A 25,016-nucleotide genomic window follows, 5' to 3' on the forward strand; every position below is an offset into this window, starting at 1 on the left:
ACACACACACACACACACACACTCACACACACACACACACACACACACTCACACACACACACACACACACACACACACACACACACACACACACACACACACACACACACACACACTCACTCACTCACACACACACACACACACACACACACACACACACACACACACACACACACACACACACACACACACACACACACACACACACACACACACACACACACACACACACACACACACACACACACACACACACACACACACACACACTCACACACACACACACACACACACACACACACTCACACACACACACACACACACACACACTCACACACACACACACACACACACACACACACACACACACACACACTCACACACACACACACACACACACACACACACACACACACACACACACACACACACTCACACACACACACACACACACACACACACACACACTCACACACACACACACACACACACACACACACACACACACACACACACACACTCACACACTCACACACTCACACACACACACACACACACACACACACACACACACACACACACACACACACACACACACACTCAAACATTCATGGCTCCTCTTTTACGGTTCTCGAGACCAGTTGTGCAAACACATCTTGTGTGGGAAGATAATCCGGGAAGAGAGTTTTATGTTCGTCTAACCTGTGTGCCTAGATACAGAAATGGTACTTTATGTTCCTTGGCGCCGCACGTGTGCGTTCTGGGACTCTTATCTCTGTCTGTGATTCTCCGAGTCTTAGAAGGCCTGATTTGACCTCCTAAACCACACCTACTGACCTACAGTAATGTGTCAGCAACACTCTGGGGTCAGGGGTCACCTAGTGTTACACTTCTTTATGGCGTAATAAGGAAGCAGAGCTGCCGTCACAAAACACACACACGCACACACACACACTAAATGTTGCTCAATCACTTACAGCAGGTAACAGTTAAGTTTAGAAATGGGGGATCTATGTTCAAAGGTGGTCCTCAGTTGAGTTGGTCATTTTGCCATTATCATGCACTTTGGAACTCGAATGTTCAGAGCCAAGCCTGCAGAACCAATCAGACTTTAATATCCGATCGTAATGAACTGGACTGAATGTTGCTCTGAATTGCTCCGAGGCGTTGATGGGTCTCCACAGTATCATAATGTGGTTATAAATGCTAAGTACAGGAGTTCCACCGCCTTCATGTTATCTCCAGTCCTCTATTGGACACGCATGGAGGAGGGAGGCGTGATACAGGAGAGAAGAAGGACTTTATATGAGGCTGTATCTGGTTTCGGTGAAAGCCTGTAGATTTCCTGTATAGGCCTGAGCTGCAGAGTATTCAACAAACAAGGTGGTGAATATAAGTCTGTAAAATGTGTTAGTGCGCAGTATATTTTTTTCATGAATAGTGAGGCAGTGTTGTTGGATTTAAATCAACGATCTTTTTCCTTCTGAAGTGGAGGACGTGAAGACCTGTAAAGGTATGGAGAGGTCTCAGTATATTCTAGTGGAAAACGAAACGCAACAACACGCCTGTTTTAAAACCAGTAGGACTGGGCTGTAAAAAGGAATAGATGTGTGTATCTATTTTGCTTGGGAACAATAGATGCAAAGGGGTCTGATGAATAAATGGTGGAATTGTCTAAATATAAATGTTTTCTCTTTTTATCGCAGGTAAAATGTCCAGAGTAAAGAGTAAGTCACAACATGATAGAATTCATTCTGAGCTTTTCGTACACATTTCCTTGACAAAAAATACTAAACCAAGTATGTGAAGGGAAATGAGTTTGAGGTTGAATTTCTCATTTGTGTGTAAAAATGTCATTGGATGAAATGTGCTTGTTAAGATCAGGAGTTGATGCTGCGCTCTCCACAGTGACCTCTCCCTCCAAAACATTTACTTTCAATTCCCATAGTAGCATTCACGTTCTGCTATCCTATATTTATCATTTATGTCAGATAAATATGTCTGCCTGGGATAGTTTGTTGTATTTTCGGGGTTAATATTGTCCCTGTCATTTTATGCCTATTTAAAAAAATGTTTTGCATGAATGTACTGATAGTATTTGTGTACCTGACAAAGATGATGACATTAAGCCAGACATTTCTTCTCTCGCACTGAACAGATGACTTTAAACTTACCACCGCTGATGACAGCGAGAGGGTTGGTCGTGGTCACGATGTCACCCTCCACTGTCACCTCTCCCCCAAAACCAGTGCGGTTGTCATGACGATCAGGTGGTTCAAGGGGACAGAGTGCATTTACCTGTATAACAATGGCCAGGTGACAGAGAGCGTTGGCTACGAGGGCAGAGTCAGTCTGATGACGCCTGAGCTGGAGGGAGGCAACGTGTCCCTGAGGCTGAGAGACTTCAGGAGGTCAGACGTAGGGCGGTACAGATGTCAGGTCGTCCACGGAGAACAGAAGGAGGAGGCTGCAGTGGGTTTAGAGGTCGCTAGTGGTAAGGGCTCTGTAACTACAGTACATGTTAATATACACCTAAGCAACAATAACAACCCGTCTGTTTCCCTGTACAGAACACGGCTACTTCCTCATGTAGTTAGGAGTTTGTAGTAGGAGTTAGAGACGGGACTAGATGGATTCTGACTATCAACCAGCAGTAATGCATATGACATTCACTCTGAGCTTTGAGCTTGATGTCCTGACCCTAAAGCGTTTCAACCATTCCAGCGTAACTAACTGGTCACGTCCCTCGATTCTGATTAGTAATGAATGTGATGAACACTCGTCACCCCTTTGATGCATATCACATCATCCTGGAATTTGATTGGATAATCAATGATTTGAAGGTACTGATAATAACTAATACGTTCAATTTTTTTCCATTATCATTACTCATGGCTCTCCATCTTGGATAATGAAGGATCACGATTGGACTTTGGTGAGTGATTACTCAGTTGGCTGCTTTGTTTATTGACAACCAATAAGACAAAAACCGATAGTAGACCAGTGTTTCAATCTGATACCATACAGAACTAGTGGCCTTGTAAACAGCAGAGTACTCTACACTTATCAGCACTCTTCCCAATTGTTCCGCTTATCTCGTATATATCTCGATAAATTGTCCTGCATTTACATAGCCCCGCCTCCTCCAACACAATCTCTGCCTTAGAACTCAGCGTTAGACCCTTCAAAAGGAATAGAGAATCAACGTGAATTTAGCTTGATGTCCGAGTAGGAAGCGTTTCAGTAACACTGACTGCTTGCCGTCGCAGGGCTTTTACGTCCCTTTCCCTTCATGCAAATTAGTAGTGAATTTGATGAACAGTCATTCCAATTGTATGCATGGTATTTGATCAAGTGATGTGATATATCAGAAATGGACTTTAACGAGTGTAACAATGATAACTAATAGCCTGCATTCTGTTTTACATGACCATGATTCGTGGATCTCCATCTTGGATAACGGAACGATTAGCTAGGTTATATGGTGAGTAACAAGGTATATGTGTCTGTTCTGATTATTGATAACCAATAACACAAGACAAAAGAACAGACCAGCGTTGCAGTATGATGCCATAGAGAAGTAGAGGCTTTGTGAAACATTCAGTCATTCTGCTCACATCCCTTTCCCTTGATGTACAACATGAATACATGTGATGATCACATGCAGGAGCGGCTTTGGGACAGGTCTCTGAAGTGGGCCAGCCAGAACCCGGACTTAAACCCGATTCAACATCTCTGCAGGGACCTGAAAATAGCTGTGCCACGACGCTCCCCATCCAACCTGACAGAGCTTGAGAGGATCTGCAGAGAAGAATGGGAGAAACTCCCCAAATACAGGTGTGCCAAGCTTGTAGCGTCATACCCAAGAAGACTCAAGGCTGTATTCGCTGCCAAAAGGTGCTTCAACAAAGTACTGAGTCTGAATGCTTATGTAAATGTGATATTTCTGTTTTTTATTTACATTTTTAATACATTTGCTAAAAATTCAAACAACCTGTTTTTGCTTTGTCGTTATGGGGTATTGTGTGTAGATTGAATACATTTTAGAATAAGGCTGTAATATAACAGCATTTTGAAAAAGTCAAGGGGTCTGAGTACTTTCTGAATGGACTGTAAACCCAGCGAATCAGAGAGGAAGGGAGACTACTGGAGGACACTACCAGAGAGGTGGAGAAGAGGAAGAGAGACTACTGGAGGACACTACCAGAGAGGTGGAGAAGAGGAAGAGAGACTACTGGAGGACACTACCAGAGAGGTGGAGAAGAGGAAGAGAGACTACTGGAGGACACTACCAGAGAGGTGGAGAAGAGGAAGAGAGAGGTGGAGAAGAGGAAGAGAGACTACTGGAGGACACTACCAGAGAGGTGGAGAAGAGGAAGAAGAGAGACTACTGGAGGACACTACCAGAGAGGTGGAGAAGAGGAGGACACTACCAGAGAGGTGGAGAAGAGGAAGAGAGACTACTGGAGGACACTACCAGAGAGGTGGAGAAGAGGAAGAGAGACTACTGGAGGACACTACCAGAGAGGTGGAGAAGAGGAAGAGAGACTACTGGAGGACACTACCAGAGAGGTGGAGAAGAGGAAGAGAGACTACTGGAGGACACTACCAGAGAGGTGAAGAAGAGTAAGAGACAAGTGGATGCACTGGGAAAGGACCTGTGGGACTCGAACAGCCAAGTAGAGAACTTCAGAGTTCTACTGCAGCGTCATTCCCCCCTAAAACAAAAAAAGCACAAGAAAGAGGATTTCTGACAACCACCATCTCAGATTGTTCTAAAAATCCTTTCTGTAGTTAGAAACACATGAGATGAGCATTTCTGAAAAATCATTTGGTTGAACATTAATTTGATCTCTGACCCCCATTTGGTTGAACATTAATTTGATCTCTGACCCCCATTTGGTTGAACATTAATTTGATCTCTGACCCCCATTTGGTTGAACATTAATTTGATCTCTGACCCCCATTTGGTTGAACATTAATTTGATCTCTGACCCCCATTTGGTTGAACATTAATTTGATCTCTGACCCCCATTTGGTTGAACATTAATTTGATCTCTGACCCCCATTTGGTTGAACATTAATTTGATCTCTGACCCCCATTTGGTTGAACATTAATTTGATCTCTGACCCCCATTTGGCCATTTTTATTTAAAGTGTTCATATAACCTTCAATAAATATCGTACCTCAGCTACCGATCTGGACAATAATTATTCCTAACAATGAGCAAGACATGAGGAATCTGATACTGATGATCAAAAGCCACTCACATACCCCCCCCCCCACACCTCATGCCAATCCCACCCCAACAACCAGTATACAGTATCCCACACCTCATGCCAATCCCACCCAAACAACCAGTATACAGTATCCCACACCTCATGCCAATCCCCCCCCAACAACCAGTATACAGTATCCCACACCTCATGCCAATCCCCCCAACAACCAGTATACAGTATCCCACACCTCATGCCAATCCCACCCCAACAACCAGTATACAGTATCCCAACCAGTATACAGTATCCCACACCTCATGCCAATCCCACCCCAACAACCAGTATACAGTATCCCACACCTCATGCCAATCCCCCCAACAACCAGTATACAGTATCCCACACCTCATGCCAATCCCACCCCAACAACCAGTATACAGTATCCCAACCAGTATACAGTATCCCACACCTCATGCCAATCCCCCCAACAACCAGTATACAGTATCCCACACCTCATGCCAATCCCCCCAACAACCAGTATACAGTATCCCACACCTCATGCCAATCCCCCCAACAACCAGTATACAGTATCCCACACCTCATGCCAATCCCCCCAACAACCAGTATACAGTATCCCACACCTCATGCCAATCCCACCCAAACAACCAGTATACAGTATCCCACACCTCATGCCAATCCCCCCAACAAGCAGTATACAGTATCCCAACCAGTATACAGTATCCCACACCTCATGCCAATCCCCCCAACAACCAGTATACAGTATCCCACACCTCATGTCTATCCCACCCCAACAACCAGTATACAGTATCCCACCCCAACAACCAGTATACAGTATCCCACACCTCATGCCAATCCCACCCCAACAACCAGTATCCCACCCCCAACAACCAGTATACAGTATCCCACACCTCATGCCAATCCCACCCCAACAACCAGTATACAGTATCCCACACCTCATGCAATCCCCCCAACACAGTATCCCACCCATGCCAATCCCACCCCAACAACCAGTATACAGTATCCCACACCTCATGTCTATCCCCCCCAACAACCAGTATACAGTATCCCACACCTCATGTCTATCCCACCCCAACAACCAGTATACAGTATCCCACCCCAACAACCAGTATACAGTATCACACACCTCATGCCAATCCCACCCCAACAACCAGTATACAGTATCCCACACCTCATGCCAATCCCCCCCCAACAACCAGTATACAGTATCCCACACCTCATGTCTATCCCACCCCAACAACCAGTATACAGTATCCCACCCCAACAACCAGTATACAGTATCACACACCTCATGCCAATCCCACCCCAACAACCAGTATACAGTATCCCACACCTCATGCCAATCCCACCCCAACAACCAGTATACAGTATCCCACACCTCATGCCAATCCCACCCCAACAACCAGTATACAGTATCCCACACCTCATGTCTATCCCACCCCAACAACCAGTATACAGTATCCCACACCTCATGCCAATCCCACCCCAACAACCAGTATACAGTATCCCACACCTCATGCCAATCCCACCCCAACAACCAGTATACAGTATCCCAACAACCTCTCATGCCAATCCCACCCCAACAACCAGTATACAGTATCCCACACCTCATGCCAATCCCACCCCAACAACCAGTATACAGTATCCCACACCTCATGCCAATCCCCCCAACAACCAGTATACAGTATCCCACACCTCATGCCAATCCCACCCCAACAACCAGTATACAGTATCCCACACCTCATGCCAATCCCACCCCAACAACCAGTATACAGTATCCCACACCAATCATGCCAAGTATCCCACACCTCATGCCAATCCCCCCCAACAACCAGTATACAGTATCCCACACCTCATGCCAATCCCACCCCAACAACCAGTATACAGTATCCCACACCTCATGCCAATCCCACCCCAACAACCAGTATACAGTATCCCACACCTCATGCCAATCCCACCCCAACAACCAGTATACAGTATCCCACACCTCATGCCAATCCCACCCCAACAACCAGTATACAGTATCCCACACCTTCCTTCTGTTTCTACCAGTGGAGCACTCTAAAGGGCACGATAGAGGGGTGCTGGAGAGAATGGAGGAGCTGTTTGGGGAGGGTTGTTGGGAACACACTGTGATTCTATTCACCCATGCTTGATGACCTGAAAGAGCAGAGCATTGTGGAGTTTCAGGGAGTCAGCAGGGAGAGGGACATCCAGCAGCTTGTATAGAAGTGTGAGAGCAGGTATCATGTCCTCAACATTAAGGACAGGGCCCTTGGCACTCAGGTCCCAGAGCTGCTGGAGCAGGTATCATGTCCTCAACATTAAGGACAGGGCCCTGGGCACTCAGGTCCTAGAGCTGCTGGAGGAGGTACCAGGTCCTCAACATTAAGGACAGGTCCCTTGGCACTCAGGTCCCAGAGCTGCTGGAGCAGGTATCATGTCCTCAACATTAAGGACAAGGCCCTTGGCACTCAGGTCCCAGAGCTGCTGGAGCAGGTACCATGTCCTCAACATTAAGGACAGGATCCTGGGCACTCAGGTCCCAGAGCTGCTGGAGCAGGTATCATGTCCTCAACATTAAGGACAGGGCCCTTGGCACTCAGGTCCCAGAACTGCTGGAGCAGGTACCATGTCCTCAACATTAAGGACAGGGCCCTTGGCAGTCAGGTCCCAGAGCTGCTGGAGCAGGTATCATGTCCTCAACATTAAGGACAGGGCCCTTGGCACTCAGGTCTCAGAGCTGCTGGAGAAGGTATCATGTCCTCAACATTAAGGACAGGGCCCTGGGCACTCAGGTCCCAGAGCTGCTGGAGCAGGTACCATGTCCTCAACATTAAGGACAGGGCCCTTGGCACTCAGGTCTCAGAGCTGCTGGAGCAGGTATCACGTCCTCAACATTAAGGACAGGGCCCTTGGCACTCAGGTTTCAGAGCTGCTGGAGCAGGTACCACGTCCTCAACATTAAGGACAGGGCCCTGGGCACTCAGGTCCCAGAGCTGCTGGAGCAGGAGAAGAAAAAAGAGCTGGAGTCTGTTAGGTGGGGCGGAATGGAGAAATCTGGAGAGATTGAGAGAGAGAGAATGAGAGGAGGGAGGAGAGACACAGGCAGGAGATTGAGCATATGAAGGAGAGCCCAGAGTTGAAGCAGTGAGAAGCCTGGTGAAGATAGTTTGACCTGAGTTACAGAGGAACGTCATGATCTCACGGACAAAGATGCAGAAGAGTTGTGCAGCCAGACGGAAGAGGAGAATCGAGAGATGAAGGAGAATGATAGACAGATGGATAAAGACATAGCGAGGGAGAGACTGAGAGATGACTTTAACGTTTTGGAGGTCTACTTGCCAAGAAGCACACAGACACCTGGAAGATGGAGGGGGAGGTAAGAGGCAGAGGAGAGGATGGAGAGGGGGAGACAGAACAAAGGATAGAGCGAATGAGACTACTCTTTCATTGAGGGGTTAGAGAGGAGAAAAGGTAGAGAGAATCACACTGGATTTATCCCACAATGTAGCAGCAAAGTGGGAGCTTATGTGACCACACCCACTGGGGACAAGATGTCAATTCAACGTCTATTCCATGTCGGTTCAACATCATTCCGTTGGACTGACTCGGAAACAGCGTTGATTCAAGCTGTGTGTGGTAAGTGGGCAACCTTCATCCCAGAGAGATGAAAGGAGCTGAGGCCGACAGTGATCTTAGTGGGGATTTCTTTAGAAGAGGTCTACATAACTAGACTGAGAAGTAGCTCACATTTTGGGGGGAAAGGTTGCAGGAGTAGAAGGAAGAGAGGGAGGGGAGGGTAACAGGAGGAAGGGAGGGAGGGGAGGGTAACAGGAGGAAGGGAGAGAGGGGAGGGTAACAGGAGGAAGAGAGGGAGGGGAGGGTAACAGGAGGAAGGGTCGGTTGGAAAAGACAACTCCTTTGTTAAAGGGGTTAAAGGAGAGATCATTTAGAAATAATCATGTTGTATTCATCCCACATGTAGATGTCTTACTGACCAAAGAGTCCTACCATTGTTTCCAGTTAGTATCTTTTCAGTAAAGGATTCATAAGTCTGCATGTTTATTGCATGTTTATTGCATGTTTATTGTTTGTTATGTGGACCCATTTGTAGTAAGAGATGTGAATTAAACGGTTGTCTTCGTCTTTTGTTCATTCAAATGATAGGTCCAGGGCCATTTCCTGCCCCACCCAGGTGATTTAAATTATTTTCCTGCTGTTTTTTATCCCGACGGCCAGAAGATGGCAGTGTTTCTTCATCTGAACTGATTTAAACAAACTCAACGTTGTACAAATCCTCTTACAGAGGTGTGTGTGTGTGTGTGTGTGCGTGCGTGTGTGTGAACACGATGAGCGACATGGCAGCCAATAGGGATGCTCTTATTTAGACCACACACACACACAGCTCCTCTTTCACTGTTCTCCTATCAAGACCAGTAGGACAAACACATGACGTGTGGGAAGATGGTTTGTTTGTGTGTCATTTTGTTATTCTTATCGGCCTGTGATTCTCCAGGTCTTAGAAGGCCGTTTCTAAAGCTCCTATTCTAACCCCCACCTACTGACCGACAGTACTGAGTCAGCAACACTCTGGGGTCAGGGGTCACCTTGTGTTACACTCATTATGGCTTAATAAGGAAGCAGAGCTGCCTTCATAACTCTGTTATCAGGTTACCTCCCCCACACAAAATGAAATGAGTATCGGACTCTCTCTTTCTCTTTGTCTCAGTCGATAGAGGGGTAAAACCAGGCTAAGCTGACTTGCTGACAGTAGACGAGGAGCTTGGAGTCTCATACTGCAGCCCTCTGGAGGAACAGGGAAATTTGTCAAGTGACATGGAAACGCTGTCCAATCTGGAAGTCATCAACTGCTCTGTGTGTGTGTGTGTGTGGGTGGGTGTGTGTGTGTGTGTGCACGCATGGTGCATGCATGGGTGGAGGGGGTGACTCATGCACATACACACTGGAGGTCTGGAGTGTGGTGAGGTTTAGGTTATAGCTGGCGATAGTGAGTGAAGACTTATTTCCCTCCCTCACCCATCCTTCCACACATTACATTAAAGAGCCCCACAGATATGAACTTTGCTGGAGAAAAACTCAGGACACCTTGTCTTCCTCTTTCTGATTTTATTGGTTTGGCAGAGACAGACCGAGGTGCTGGGAAAGTGGGATGACCATTCAACAGCACACGTTTCAACTGTTTCTCTCCAGCGCTGTGGCTGGTGTTGCCGGAATAACAGTCCTCCCTTGGCGTCGCCGGAATAAGAGTCCTCCCTGAAACAAGACGCTCTCCTATGAATACTTGTGTGTTGTTGTCCAAGTCTTTTGTCCATAGATTATAGGGAGTCGGCTGAGGAGGACCTCAATGAGACCAGGCTAGGATCATCGGAGATGGGGACGGTCCAGGCAAAACCATCTCAATATTTGAACAAGGAACCAAGCACAGTCTCTCACACACAATAACAAACACACCACAGCTCTCTCTTAGCAAGCTCGTGCAGTCCATGTGAACCATGGCTGGGCTGGTGTAGGTGTCCATCCCATCAATACATTTCAAGGGTCCAAGAAGACATACGTTTGGTCATTTCACTTGACAGTACATTCTGTAAGCTTTAAGGACATCACGATTCCATGCTGAACTAAGGCCATGTCTGAGAGTAGTTTACTGGACCGTCCCATTGGTTCCCTTGTAAATGTACTCACACCTGGCTTAAGTTGGCGCTGGCAGAAGTTCCCTCTAACCGCTGGTCCAGGGTCAGATGTTATTTGCTCCTCCCCATTTGGTTCAGGTTATGATTTGGGGTTGGGAAATCTGATCCTAGATCTGTAGCCAGGGGCAACTTCTATCTGGGATTTTAAGTTATTGCAGTTGACTAGCACCAGGTAGGCGGAACTTCAGGTCGTGACATCATCGCGCCGGGATTCAAGGCGAGAGTGACATCATTTAAAACACAGCCTGAACAGAGCTGAGAGGACCACCATTCTCAGATCATCATCATCATCATCATCACTATGTACAGTATATGCACACTTATTTACAATACAAACTTACTGGTGTCAGGGTAGCTGGTACTGGCACACATTACAAATAATAACACACAGAACACAGACAGACAGCACCTCTGGTGGCGGAGAGAGGAAATGCACTGAAACACACGTTAGTGAAAAGCTTGGCACTGTAGAATTCTCCCACATCAACAATAACAACAATACAGGGTCAAAGGTCAGAGAGTCAGTCTTAGTGGTAAACAATATTGGGGTGGGGGGGGGACTCCATTTGATTGACAGCTGGGCCCCAGAGTGGAGACGAGGGGGGTAGGACGTGACATTCCTCCTCGTCAGCCTCAGAGCAGGCAGATAAGGCTCTTGCCCTCCTCAATCTCCTCCTGCACCTTGTCCGAGGACGTGGCAATCTCGGCCTGGGCGGAGAACACAGCACAGACGAAGGTGAGCACGGTGCCCCCCATGGCTGTGTAGAAGGCCCAGCCCATGGTGCACAGCCCCGACCGGTAGGGAGCCGCGTCCTGACCACAGTACAGCTGCACCTTGTCTGAACCCCAGCCTGCAGGGTATAGCATCAGACCCAGGATCAGAAACAGACCTGGACCAGAGAGAGGGGAGAGAGCGCTAGTGTTAGTTCATCAGTAACAATATAAAGCATTAAATAGACCTAGAACCAGCAAACATACGTGTGTGACTGATTGAATGTGTGTTTTAAATGCAGCTACAGAGAAGTGGGGGATGACAACATCACATTCTCTAAAGTCCATCCACAGAACAGCTAACAGCTACATTCTCTGGTATCAAAACACTTCCTGTTTCAATAACACGTTAGCATTCTGACTTCCCGTTGGTCATAAATACTATACGGGGCTAAAATGATTTCCTTCACCATCCCTTTCAGATGGGACTCCTGCTCCATTCCATTCTAACACCTGGCCAGTGTCAACTCTCATGGCAACAAAAAGGATTCTTTCCCCAAACATGCTCCCCGCATCGCCAACCTGAGGTTACAGGAACAACAGGAAAAGGTGGCCCGAGGGGCTTCCTCCCGCCAAGTCACTGAAGTGACCGACCGACTAACCCTGTCTCAGATTCCTGTATCTCTCGCTGCTGGAGGATGGAGCCACTTCCTGTGGGGGCGGGACCTACTTCTAACACCACACCGATTCGGTTACAACACCCCTGCACTGTACAATGTTCCACTTTTAACAGAACACGGATTCTGTTACAACACCCCTGTACAACACCAGAACCTAGAGGAAAGCCTAATCGAAGTTTGGTCTGAAGTAGCAGTGGAAACGTTTGCCCAAATCCCACACTTGACCAGTGAAGGTGAGACGGCGCAGGCCGCTGTAGTGTCTTGTGTTCAATATCTCTGTATCCCTGCGCAGACCATCTCCATACTCCAGAATGACGTTGTAGGAAAAGGCAGTGATCCTCCTACTGGTTCCCCGGCTTTGACACACACCAGAAGACGTTCCGTCACACTGTTGGCAGCTGGGACTGGAACTACAATATCAGAAGTCTACTACTGGCAGTCTACTACTAGAAGTCTACTGCTAGATGTCTACTACTGGAAGTCTACTACTAGAAGTCTACTACTGGCAGTCTACTACTAGATGTCTACTACTGGAAGTCTACTACTAGATGTCTACTACTAGATGTCTACTACTGGAAGTCTACTACTATAAGTCTACTACTGGCAGTCAGTCTACTACTGGCAGTCAGTCTACTACTAGAAGTCTACTGCTAGATGTCTACTACTGGCAGTCTACTACTAGATGTCTACTACTGGCAGTCTACTACTAGAAGTCTACTACTGGAAGTCTACTACTAGAAGTCTACTGCTAGAAGTCTACTGCTAGATGTCTACTACTGAAAGTCTACTACTGGAGGTCTAATACTAGAAGTCTACTACTGGAAGTCTACTACTAGAAGTCTACTACTAGAAGTCTACTACTGGAAGCTCTGTTAATAGAACTGCAATAGTAATGCTGGATGTCCACTGGAGTCTAGATTGGGAACGATGTAACTACGATATGTCTACAGGCACATATCACTACCGTAAGGCCACTAGTTCAGAGATTTCATGCCTCTCCTGCTCCTCTCCCCTCCCTACTGTGGGAGTGGATCACTCAGACAGCCTGAGGGTCTGCAGCCGTCTACATCTCAGTAGGAAACAGTTAGAATAATAGGATTAAAATGAAAGGCCAGAGAGAGAGCGATGGAGAGAGAAGGTTATGGAGAGAGAAGGGTATGGAGAGAGAAGGTTATGGAGAGAGAAGGGTATGGAGAGAGAAGGGTATGGAGAGGGAAGGGTATGGAGAGAGAAGGTTATGGAGAGAGAAGGGTATGGAGAGAGAAGGATATGGAGAGGGAAGGGTATGGAGAGAGAAGGTTATGGAGAGAGAAGGGTATGGAGAGAGAAGGGTATGGAGAGAGAAGGGTATGGAGAGGGAAGGGTATGGAGAGAGAAGGTTATGGAGAGAGAAGGGTATGGAGAGAGAAGGGTATGGAGAGAGAAGGGTATGGAGAGGGAAGGGTATGGAGAGGGAAGGGTATGGAGAGAGAAGGGTATGGAGAGAGAAGGGTATGGAGAGAGAAGGGTATGGAGAGGGAAGGGTATGGAGAGGGAAGGGTATGGAGATGGAAGGGTATGGAGAGAGAAGGGTATGGAGAGAGAAGGGTATGGAGAGAGAAGGGTATGGAGAGAGAAGGGTATGGAGAGGGAAGGGTATGGAGAGGGAAGGGTATGGAGAGGGAAGGGTATGGAGAGAGAAGGGTATGGAGTGAGAAGGGTATGGAGAGGGAAGGGTATGGAGAGGGAAGGGTATGGAGAGGGAAGGGTATGGAGAGAGAAGGGTATGGAGAGGGAAGGGTATGGAGAGGGAAGGGTATGGAGAGAGAAGGGTATGGAGAGAGAAGGGTATGGAGAGGGAAGGGTATGGAGAGGGAAGGGTATGGAGGGAAGGGTATGGAGAGGGAAGGGTATGGAGAGGGAAGGGTATGGAGAGAGAAGGGTATGGAGAGAGAAGGGTATGGAGAGGGAAGGGTATGGAGAGAGAAGGGTATGGAGAGCGATGGAGAGAGAAGGGTATGGAGAGGGAAGGGTATGGAGAGAGAAGGGTATGGAGAGGGAAGGGTATGGAGAGAGAAGGGTATGGAGAGAGAGAGAGCGATGGAGAGAGAAGGGTATGAAGAGGGAAGGGTATGGAGAGGGAAGGGTATGAAGAGGGAAGGGTATGGAGAGGGAAGGGTATGGAGAGAGAAGGGTATGGAGAGGGAAGGGTATGGAGAGAGAAGGGTATGGAGAGGGAAGGGTATGGAGAGGGAAGGGTATGGAGAGGGAAGGGTATGGAGAGAGAAGGGTATGGAGAGGGAAGGGTATGGAGAGGGAAGGGTATGGAGAGAGAAGGGTATGGAGAGGGAAGGGTATGGAGAGGGAAGGGTATGGAGAGAGAAGGGTATGGAGAGGGAAGGGTATGGACAGAAGGGTATGGAGAGAGAAGGGTATGGAGAGAGAAGGGTATGGAGAGGGAAGGGTATGGACAGAGAAGGGTATGGAGAGAGAAGGGTATGGAGAGGGAAGGGTATGGAGAGGGAAGGGTATGGAGAGGGAAGGGTATGGAGAGAGAAGGGTATGGAGAGAGAAGGGTATGGAGAGAGAAGGGAGATGGGAGAAGAGGGAAGGGTATGGAGAGGGAAGGGTATGGAGATGGAAAGGTATGAAGAGGGAAGGGGTGGAGAGAGAATGGAGAGGGAAGGGTATGGAGATGGAAGGGTAGGAGAGGGAAAGAGGGAAGGGTATGGAGAGGGAAGGGTATGGAGAGAGAAGGGTATGGAGAGGGAAGGGTATGGAGAGGGAAGGGTATGGAGAGGAAGGGTATGGAGAGGGAAGGGTATGGAGATGGAAAGGTATGAAGAGGGAAGGGTATGGAGAGGGAAGGGTATGGAGAGAGAAGGGTATGGAGAGGGAAGGGTATGGAGAGAGAAGGGTATGGAGAGGGAAGGGTATGGAGAGAGAAGGGTATGGAGAGGGAAGGGTATGGAGAGGAAGGGTATGGAGAGGGAAGGGTATGGAGAGGGAAGGGTATGGAGAGAGAAGGGTATGGAGAGAGAAGGGTATGGAGAGAGAAGGGTATGAGAGAGGGAAGGGTATGGAGAGGGAAAGGTATGAAGAGGGAAGGGTATGGAGAGAGAAGGGTATGGAGAGAGAAGGGTATGGAGAGAGAAGGGTATGGAGAGAGAGGGAAGGGTATGGAGAGGGAAGGGTATGGAGAGAGAAGGGTATGGAGAGAGAAGGGTATGGAGAGGGAAGGGTATGGAGATGGAAAGGTATGAAGAGGGAAGGGTATGGAGAGGGAAGGGTATGGAGATGGAAAGGTATAAAGAGGGAAGGGTATGGAGAGGGAAGGGTATGGAGAGAGAAGGGTATGGAGAGGGAAGGGTATGGAGAGAGAAGGGTATGGAGAGAGAAGGGTATGGAGAGGGAAGGGTATGGAGAGAGAAGGGTATGGAGAGAGAAGGGTATGGAGAGAGAAGGGTATGGAGAGAGAAGGGTATGGAGAGAGAAGGGTATGGAGAGAGAAGGGTATGGAGAGGGAAGGGTATGGAGAGAGAAGGGTATGGAGAGAGAAGGGTATGGAGAGGGAAGGGTATGGACAGAGAAGGGTATGGAGAGGGAAGGGTATGGAGAGGGAAGGGTATGGAGAGAGAAGGGTATGGAGAGAGAAGGGTATGGAGAGAGAAGGGTATGGAGAGGGAAGGGATAAAAAGAGAGAGGGGCCATGAATGGCCTCTTAGGTCTCCTGCACCTCTATGTCAGACCAGCACTCTAAGCCTCCTTCCCTCCCTCTGTCTGCCCCAGTCACTCGCTTCGCCAGGAGATGGGAAAAAAAGTGCAATGCCGACACCAGCTTTCCCCTCTGTCTCTGTCTCTGTCTCTGTCTCTGTCTCTGTCTCTGTCTCTCTCTCTCTCTCTCTCTCTCTCTCTCTCTCTCTCTCTCTCTCTCTCTCTCTCTCTCTCTCTCTCTCTCTCTCTCTCTCTCTCTCTCTCTCTCTCTCTCTCTCTCTCTCTCTCTCTCTCTCTCTCTCTCTCTCTCTCTCTCTCTCTCGTATTAAATGCGGAAATGAAAAGTAGGTCATAAATTGCTTCCACATGTTGTTGCGTTGCCTTGACAGCCAGAGCAGCTCTGGTGACGGACTACTACCCCCATAACCCCACACTACCCCCACAACCCCACACTACCCCCTACCCCCACACTACCCCCATAACCCCACACTACCCCCATAACCCCACACTACCCCCATAACCCCACACTACCCCCTACCCCCACAACCCCACACTACCCCCACACTACCCCCATAACCCCACACTACCCCCTACCCCCACACTACCCCCATAACCCCACACTACCCCCACAACCCCACACTACCTCCACAACCCCACACTACCCCCATAACCCCACACTACCCCCTACCCCCACACTACCCCCTACCCCCACACTACCTCCATACTACCCCCACACTACCCCACACTACCCCCTACCCCCATAACCCCCACACTACCCCCCTAAACCCACACTACCCCCACACCCCTGCATCCTATTTCACCCCTCTCTGTGTCAAACCCCCTACCCTTAGCCCTCTGTCTCAACCAGTGTTTCCTAACTCCAGACCTTGAATAGCCCCAGCAGCACACTTTGTTGTTGTAGCCCTGGACAAGCACACTTTGTTGTTGTAGCCCTGGACAAGCACACTTTGTTGTTGTAGCCCTGGACAAGCACACTTTGTTGTTGTAGCCCTGGACAAGCACACTTTGTTGTTGTAGCCCTGGACAAGCACACTTTGTTGTTGTAGCCCTGGACAAGCACACTTTGTTGTTGTAGCCCTGGACAAGCACACCGGAGTCAACGTGTCAACTAATCATCAAGGCCTCAATGAGTTGAATCAGGGGAGTCTGTCCAGGGCTACAACAACAATGTGCACTGCTGGGGGTCCTCGAGGAGTTGGGGAACACTGACCTACACTCCTCCACCCTCTTCTCCACACTCCTCAACCCCCTTCTCTACACTCCTCCACCCCCTTCTCTACACTCCTCCATCCCCTTCTCTACACTCCTCCACCCCCTTCTCCACACTCCACCCCCTTCTCTACACTCCTCCACCCTCTTCTCTACACTCCTCCACCCTCTCCTCCACCCTCTTCTCTACACTCCTCCACCCTCTCCTCTACACTCCTCCACCCTCTTCTCTACACTCCTCCACCCTCTTCTCTACACTCCTCCACCCTCTTCTCTACACTCCTCCACCCTCTTCTCTACACTCCTCCACCCTCTTCTCTACAGTCCTCCACCCTCTTCTCTACACTCCTCCACCCTCTTCTCTACACTCCTCCACCCTCTTCTCTACACTCCTCCACCCCCTTCTCTACACTCCTCCACCCCCTTCTCCACACTCCACCCCCTTCTCTACACTCCTCCACCCCCTTCTCTACACTCCTCCACCCCCTTCTCCACACTCCACCCCTTCTCTACACTCCTCCACCCTCTTCTCTACACTCCTCCACCCCCTTCTCTACACTCCTCCACCCCCTTCTCCACACTCCACCCCCTTCTCTACACTCCTCCACCCCCTTCTCTACACTCCTCCACCCTCTTCTCTACACTCCTCCACCCTCTTCTCTACACTCCTCCACCCCTTCTCTACACTCCTCCACCCCCTTCTCTACACTCCTCCACCCCTTCTCTACACTCCACCCCCTTCTCTACACTCCTCCACCCCCTTCTCCACACTCCACCCTCTTCTCTACACTCCTCCACCCCCTTCTCTACACTCCTCCACCCCCTTCTCCACACTCCACCCTCTTCTCTACACTCCTCCACCCCCTTCTCCACACTCCACCCTCTTCTCTACACTCCTCCACCCCCTTCTCTACACTCCTCCACCCTCTTCTCTACACTCCTCCACCCCCTTCTCTACACTCCTCCACCCCCTTCTCTACACTCCTCCACCCCCTTCTCCACACTCCACCCCCTTCTCTACACTCCTCCACCCCCTTCTCTACACTCCTCCACCCCCTTCTCTACACTCCTCCACCCTCTTCTCTACACTCCTCCACCCCTTCTCTACACTCCTCCACCCCCTTCTCTACACTCCTCCACCCCTTCTCCACACTCCACCCCCTTCTCTACACTCCTCCACCCCCTTCTCTACACTCCTCCACCCCCTTCTCCACACTCCACCCCCTTCTCTACATTCCTCCACCCCCTTATCTACACTCCTCCACCCCCTTCTCTACACTCCTCCACCCTCTTCTCTACACTCCTCCACCCCCTTCTCTACACTCCTCCACCCCCTTCTCCACACTCCACCCCTTCTCTACACTCCTCCACCCCCTTCTCCACACTCCACCCCCTTCTCTACACTCCTCCACCCCCTTCTCTACACTCCTCCACCCCCTTCTCTACACTCCTCCACCCCCTTCTCTACACTCCTCCACCCCCTTCTCCACACTACACCCCCTTCTCCACACTACACCCCCTTCTCTACACTCCTCCACCCCCTTCTCCACACTCCTCCACCCCCTTCTCTACACTCCTCCACCCCCTTCTCTACACTCCTCCACCCCTCTCTCTTTGACCCGGCCATTCTACTCCTGGTTCCCAGAAAACCGGGGCGTTCACCTCCTCTCAACACAAGGAAATGATGTGAACGTACCGCGACAGAGCCTGAGGTAGAGAGGCAGTGAGAGGGGGACAGAGGGTGAGGTAGAGAGGCAGTGAGAGGGGGACAGAGGGTGAAGTAGAGAGGCAGTGAGAGGGGGACAGAGGGTGAGGTAGAGAGGCAGTGAGAGGGGGACAGAGGGTGAGGTAGAGAGGCAGTGAGAGGGGGACAGAGGGTGAGGTAGAGAGGCAGTGAGAGGGGGACAGAGGGTGAAGTAGAGAGGCAGTGAGAGGGGACAGAGGGTGAGGTAGAGAGGCAGTGAGAGGGGGACAGAGGGTGAGGTAGAGAGGCAGTGAGAGTGGGACAGAGGGTGAGGTAGAGAGGCAGTGAGAGGGGGACAGAGGGTGAGGTAGAGAGGCAGTGAGAGGGGGACAGAGGGTGAGGTAGAGAGGCAGTGAGAGGGGACAGAGGGTGAGGTAGAGAGGCAGTGAGAGGGGGACAGAGGGTGAGGTAGAGAAGCAGTGAGAGGGGGACAGAGGGTGAGGTAGAGAGGCAGTGAGAGGGGGACAGAGGGTGAGGTAGAGAGGCAGTGAGAGGGGGACAGAGGGTGAGGTAGAGAGGCAGTGAGAGGGGGACAGAGGGTGAGGTAGAGAGGCAGTGAGACGGGGACAGAGGGTGGTAGAGAGGCAGTGAGAGGGGGACAGAGGGTGAGGTAGAGAGGCAGTGAGAGTGGGACAGAGGGTGAGGTAGAGAGGCAGTGAGAGGGGGACAGAGGGTGAGGTAGAGAAGCAGTGAGAGGGGGACAGAGGGTGAGGTAGAGAGGCAGTGAGAGTGGGACAGAGGGTGAGGTAGAGAGGCAGTGAGAGGGGGACAGAGGGTGAGGTAGAGAGGCAGTGAGAGTGGGACAGAGGGTGAGGTAGAGAGGCAGTGAGAGGGGGACAGAGGGTGAGGTAGAGAGGCAGTGAGAGGGGGACAGAGGGTGAGGTAGAGAGGCAGTGAGAGGGGGACAGAGGGTGAGGTAGAGAGGCAGTGAGAGGGGGACAGAGGGTGAGGTAGAGAGGCAGTGAGAGGGGGACAGAGGGTGAGGTAGAGAGGCAGTGAGAGGGGGACAGAGGGTGAGGTAGAGAGGCAGTGAGAGGGGGACAGAGGGTGAGGTAGAGAGGCAGTGAGAGGGGGACAGAGGGTGAGGTAGAGAGGCAGTGAGAGGGGGACAGAGGGTGGGAGATGCAAGAGTTTGTGTCGTCTTTCTCATATTTCTTGCCTCTCCACACATTTAACTCTCCACAAATATTAGAGTGTAGCTTTCCAGGAAAAAGGGAAGAAAAGGGAGAGGGAAGGAGGAGGTTGGGACTCTTACTGGAAACTTCCAGGCTGCTGTGATTGCCAGGTAGAACTGTGAGCCAAGAGGGTGAAGAACTGGGTCTCCTCACTCTCCTAAAGACACTCTCATGAATAACTACACCAACTCCACTCATCCGCTGCTCCTCGGGAACCTTCGTCAGCTGAATCAGGTGTCTTAGAGCTGAATCAAAAACCTGCATAAACTAGTATCCCCTGCAGGAGGACGGCTGCTAGAGTTCAGAAAATGGTTTCAGCAGTTAGACATGTTTTTCTTTCCTGTGGGAAACCTGGGGGAGTGTTGTGTTTCTCTGTGTTCTTTGCTCCACTGAGGACTGTAGTGTAATAGGAGATCAGGGAATAATAGGGACAGATATGATATCCTGATGTCTGTCCACACAGTCATACCGGAGTTGTTACTGTTCCGTCGGTAGGAAGGCCTGATTCGGGGTTACAGTAATATGCACCGTGACCGTAGACCGGACCTTCCATTCATGTCTATCAGCCTCTATCTACAATACACTTCCTTTCACCTGACTCGCCCCCTCTTTCCCTCTATCTCTTTCCCCCTCCGCCTCTCTCTATCTCTTTCCCCCTCCCCCTCTCACCCACACCTCTGTTGTAAACTCGCTCTCTCTCTCTCTCTTTCCCCCTCCCCCTCTCACCCACACCTCTGTTGTAAACTCGCTCTCTCTCTCTCTCTTTCCCCCTCCCCTCTCACCCACACCTCTGTTGTAAACTCGCTCTCTCTCTCTCTCTCTTTCCCCCTCCCCCTCTCACCCACACCTCTGTTGTAAACTCGCTCTCTCTCTCTCTCTTTCCCCCTCCCCCTCTCACCCACCCAGCTCTTTTGTAAACACTGCTCGTGATCCATCGACATCTCAGACATTTGATTGGGTAATGAGATTTGAGTTCCAGTCAGTCCGGGCCAGTATTGTACTTTGGCTTTCTCTGTTTGCTCAACAGTAGAAACATCTAGACTAGTCGTCACAATCAGCCTGTTTCAATACAGTCATTATCATCTGACCTGTAACAGTCAGTCACACTGTATCATATTGTATCAGCGTCACAATTCCCATCAGCCATCACTCAGCCCAGCCCTAGCACCCAGGTCAAAGGTCACCCGTGTGACAGTACTATACCGTTGAAAGTATTTCTTAGAATTAAAATGAAAAATACATCAAAATAAGTTGGAATATGTGTTGCTACGTTTTAAGCAAATACCTGCTGTCAACTTGCGCAACACGTTAGGGCGATAAAGAAGGCCACGTTCTTCATTTCCCCAAGTCGCGTGGCGTTCGTTTACAAGAGAGACAGGAGCCTTGTGACTCACTGTTGTGCCGCGGTCGCCAGGTGACCTAGTTACAGTATGGAATTCACAACTAAATGTTTACCAGCCAGATATCTTACAACTATTATGTTAACTGTCTAAAATGTGCTAAATGCTCTGCATTTGGTTTCCTAATTTACTAGCTAGTTAGTTAGCTATCTAGCTAAATGGTTAGCTTCTTCCAAAATCAAGCCTCGCTAGGTAACGGCAGAGAATCCCCACCTGGACCAATAGCTTTGTAGTCTAATATTTGTTCTGTGTGTGCAGCAAACTGCGAGTAGCATTTTTTTGTTACTTGTATAACTTTATGAGCTGGGATGTCTGTCCTGCAAATACTTTCATCTTTGCTAGCAATACAGAGGATACAGTGGGGTTTGAAAACAGCGCCCCCTTGTGTTCAGTATTACCTAACATCCCGTTATGGCACAAGGTCGGTATGAGGGTCTGACAATCTGGATCTCGGCCAAGCCTTTCTAGTTATGTTACATCTCCAATAGATTTCGATCAGAGAGACACACAACCTTCCCAGTATGACATCAGTGTGTGTGTAAATGAGGTGAGTAGAGTCAGGACCAGTCGAGTGACTCCAGTTGGGATGACGTGACCACCGCTGGCTACACAACCACAATCTCTCCCTCTGAGGTCAAGCCTTTCACCAAAAAACATCTGCCACCTGATCCCAGTCTTGGTCACATTACGGTACGGTCGGTCTGCACAGTTAGTGGAAATAATGATTGGAGGAAAGTCAAACTGGTGTAATGGAGAGACAGATTATATATATATATATATATATATATATATATATATATATATATATAGAGAGAGAGAGAGAGAGAGAGAGAGAGAGAGAGAGAGAGAGAGAGAGAGAGAGAGAGAGAGAGAGAGAGAGAGAGGGGGAGAGAGAGGGAGAAAGAGAGATACAGAGAGCGATACAGAGATACTGAGAGAGAGATATGCAGATATATATATATATATATAGAGAGAGAGAAGACAAACTGATGGAAAGGAGAGAGAGGGTGAGATATATATATATATATATATATAGAGAGAGAGAATGAGAGAGATGCAGACAGAGAGATACAGAGATGTACAGAGAGAGAAAGAGAGTGATACAGAGAGAGGAAGAGATACACAGAGAGAGATACAGAGAAAGATACAGAGAGAGAGACAGAGAGAGAGAGACAGAGAGAGAAAGAGACAGAGAGATAAAGACAGAGAGAGAGAGTGATACAGAGAGAGAGAGAGATACAGAGAGCGATACAGAGAGAGGTACAGCGAGAGATATACAGAGAGAGATACAGAGAGAGATACAGAGAGAGATACAGAGATAGAGAGATACAGAGATATATATACAGAGAGAGAGATACAGAGAGAGATAGAGATACAGAGAGCGATACAGAGAGAGAGAGAGATACAGAGAGCGATACAGAGAGAGAGAGACGATAAAGTGATATCACAGAATGCTGGCTGGCTGAGAAATGACAGAGTTTTCCATCCCTCTGGTCTAAGACATGTGGAGGTGTCACTGTCAATAGGAAAGACACCTGAAGGAGAAACACCAACAGAAAAACACCAACTTCTCCAGTCAACACAGACCGACTGCTTGTTATGGTGTTGCTGTGTGTTTTGGTCCTTATCTCTTCCTGTAGCCAGGGCATTAAAGGACAAACCCACCCAAAACCACCTATCATTTACAGTGTTAAAATCATTGGGAAATTCTGTTGCAGCTCAAAACCCACAATGCAATGCTCTCTCGAAGGGCTATCTAGCTCGGTAGAACACTTAGCTACACACAATAATACCAAAGACAACATCAGCATGTGAAGTAGCTAGTTTGGCTGTAAAATCACCTAAACAAACTGCACTATCAATTTAGCAGTCTACAATCTCACCAAGTTCAACCTGTAGACCGATGTGCCTCGCAGAGTGGAGTGTTACGTTCACAACGACCGTGCAATGGCACTATGTAAAGCACCCTGGACTGACCAGGCAGACAAATAGGAGAAAGGCAGTGGACCTTCTGCTAAATTACACATTTCTCAGTGTAGGAGTACCGCAAAAATATGATCAATGGCTCGTTGGAGAGAAGACGCCCTCCTGAGTTCTGACATCGGCCAGTATTGAACTCTGACATGTGTGATGGACGCTTTCCCAATCTAAAATTTGTATTTCTATTCACTTCCAGTGTAGTGAGCAATTCTAGCTCACACTGGCTGTATTTCTACCTGCTTGAACAGCAATAACTCAGATACACATGAAAAACATGAAATGACCCCTGGAATCGATCGAACATCACTCAGAGATGCACAAAAACAATATAACATTCAAAATGGATTCATCTTTCTCTTTGGGTTTAATGAGTGCTGAGGGCTGGGGGATGTGGGCTGAGGGCTGGGGGCTGGGGGATGGGGGATGGGGGCTGAGGGCTGGGGGATGGGGGATGGGGGCTGGGGCTGCTGGGGGCTGGGGGCTGGGGGATGGGGGCTGAGGGCTGGGGGCTGGGGGATGGGGGATGGGGGCTGAGGGCTGGGGGCTGGGGGATGGGGGATGTGGGCTGAGGGCTGGGGGCTGGGGGCATGAAGGAAACGTCTCCCTCTGCTATTTCTGCTTTCCCCCTCGCCCCCTTTCCTCTTCCTCATTCTCTTCCTCCCAGACCCATAACGAGCGGCTCTGCTTTTCTAATCAGTCCAGCTGTGGAAGTCCTCTGACTACGGCTCCAATAACACTGGAGCACATTTGACACTTTCACTGGGTCTGTTACACTGTTAGGTGGTAACCGTCCACCGGTGGAGCCGTCACCGTCACCCAAATTCTAACCTTAACAAATAGTGTGGAAAAGACATCAAATTGATCTTCCAGTAGACATGTGTCTGTAGGGCGACTTCACCCTGACCGTCTAAGGAACAAGCACGGGGAAGGAGAGGAGAGAGGGATGAACGCTCAGAGAGATTCAGTCGGAACGACCTCACTCTCTCCTATGACTGCCTCCCATAATTCACCGCAGCAGGTCACAGTGACCCCGAGACTCACACACACACGCACGCACGCACGCACGCACGCACGCACGCACGCACGCACGCACACACACACACACACACACACACACACACACACACACACACACACACACACACACACACACACACACACACACACACACACACACACACACACAGGTCACGTGACGTCACCCCCAGCCGACTCAAGATGACAAATATTTGGTACCTCGTCGCTCATGGCAACGACCTCAAGAGGGAGGCGCAAGGTTGCTGTGCTTCCCGGATACCCGGATACCCGACCTATAGGGTTAATGGTCAACTAGAGCACACAGAGAGCCAGCTGGGAGTAATAGTTAATACACTCTCGGGGGCCTGTGTGTTTGTGTGTGTACGCGTGGGTGTTTGTGTGTGGTCAGCGGGGTCTGA

The 25,016-nt window shown here is 49.4% G+C and overlaps 2 protein-coding genes across 4 annotated transcripts in view; one reads left to right on the forward strand and one right to left on the reverse strand.

The window, feature by feature from the left end:
• The first annotated feature begins 1,193 nt into the window (after positions 1-1,193).
• LOC124007382 (butyrophilin-like protein 2) lies at positions 1,194-3,866 on the forward strand. Its single transcript, XM_046317886.1, has 6 exons — positions 1,194-1,513; positions 1,707-1,727; positions 2,159-2,494; positions 2,918-2,935; positions 3,473-3,484; positions 3,668-3,866. The coding sequence occupies exons 2-6, from the start codon at positions 1,712-1,714 to the stop codon at positions 3,793-3,795; spliced, it is 510 nt and encodes a 169-aa protein (XP_046173842.1). The 5' UTR covers positions 1,194-1,513; positions 1,707-1,711; the 3' UTR covers positions 3,796-3,866.
• A 6,359-nt stretch (positions 3,867-10,225) lies between these two features.
• LOC124007057 (LHFPL tetraspan subfamily member 2a protein-like) overlaps positions 10,226-25,016 on the reverse strand; it is an 84,783-nt gene continuing 69,992 nt past the window's right edge. For all 3 annotated transcript variants that reach the window (XM_046317332.1, XM_046317333.1, XM_046317334.1), the window contains one exon: positions 10,226-11,857. In XM_046317332.1, coding sequence (XP_046173288.1) covers positions 11,601-11,857 — 257 coding nt within the window. In that variant the 3' untranslated portion in view covers positions 10,226-11,600. The remainder of the gene's footprint in view (positions 11,858-25,016) is intronic.

This window comes from Oncorhynchus gorbuscha, linkage group LG20 (assembly GCF_021184085.1).
Source record: "Oncorhynchus gorbuscha isolate QuinsamMale2020 ecotype Even-year linkage group LG20, OgorEven_v1.0, whole genome shotgun sequence".
Taxonomy (NCBI): Eukaryota; Metazoa; Chordata; class Actinopteri; order Salmoniformes; family Salmonidae; genus Oncorhynchus; species Oncorhynchus gorbuscha.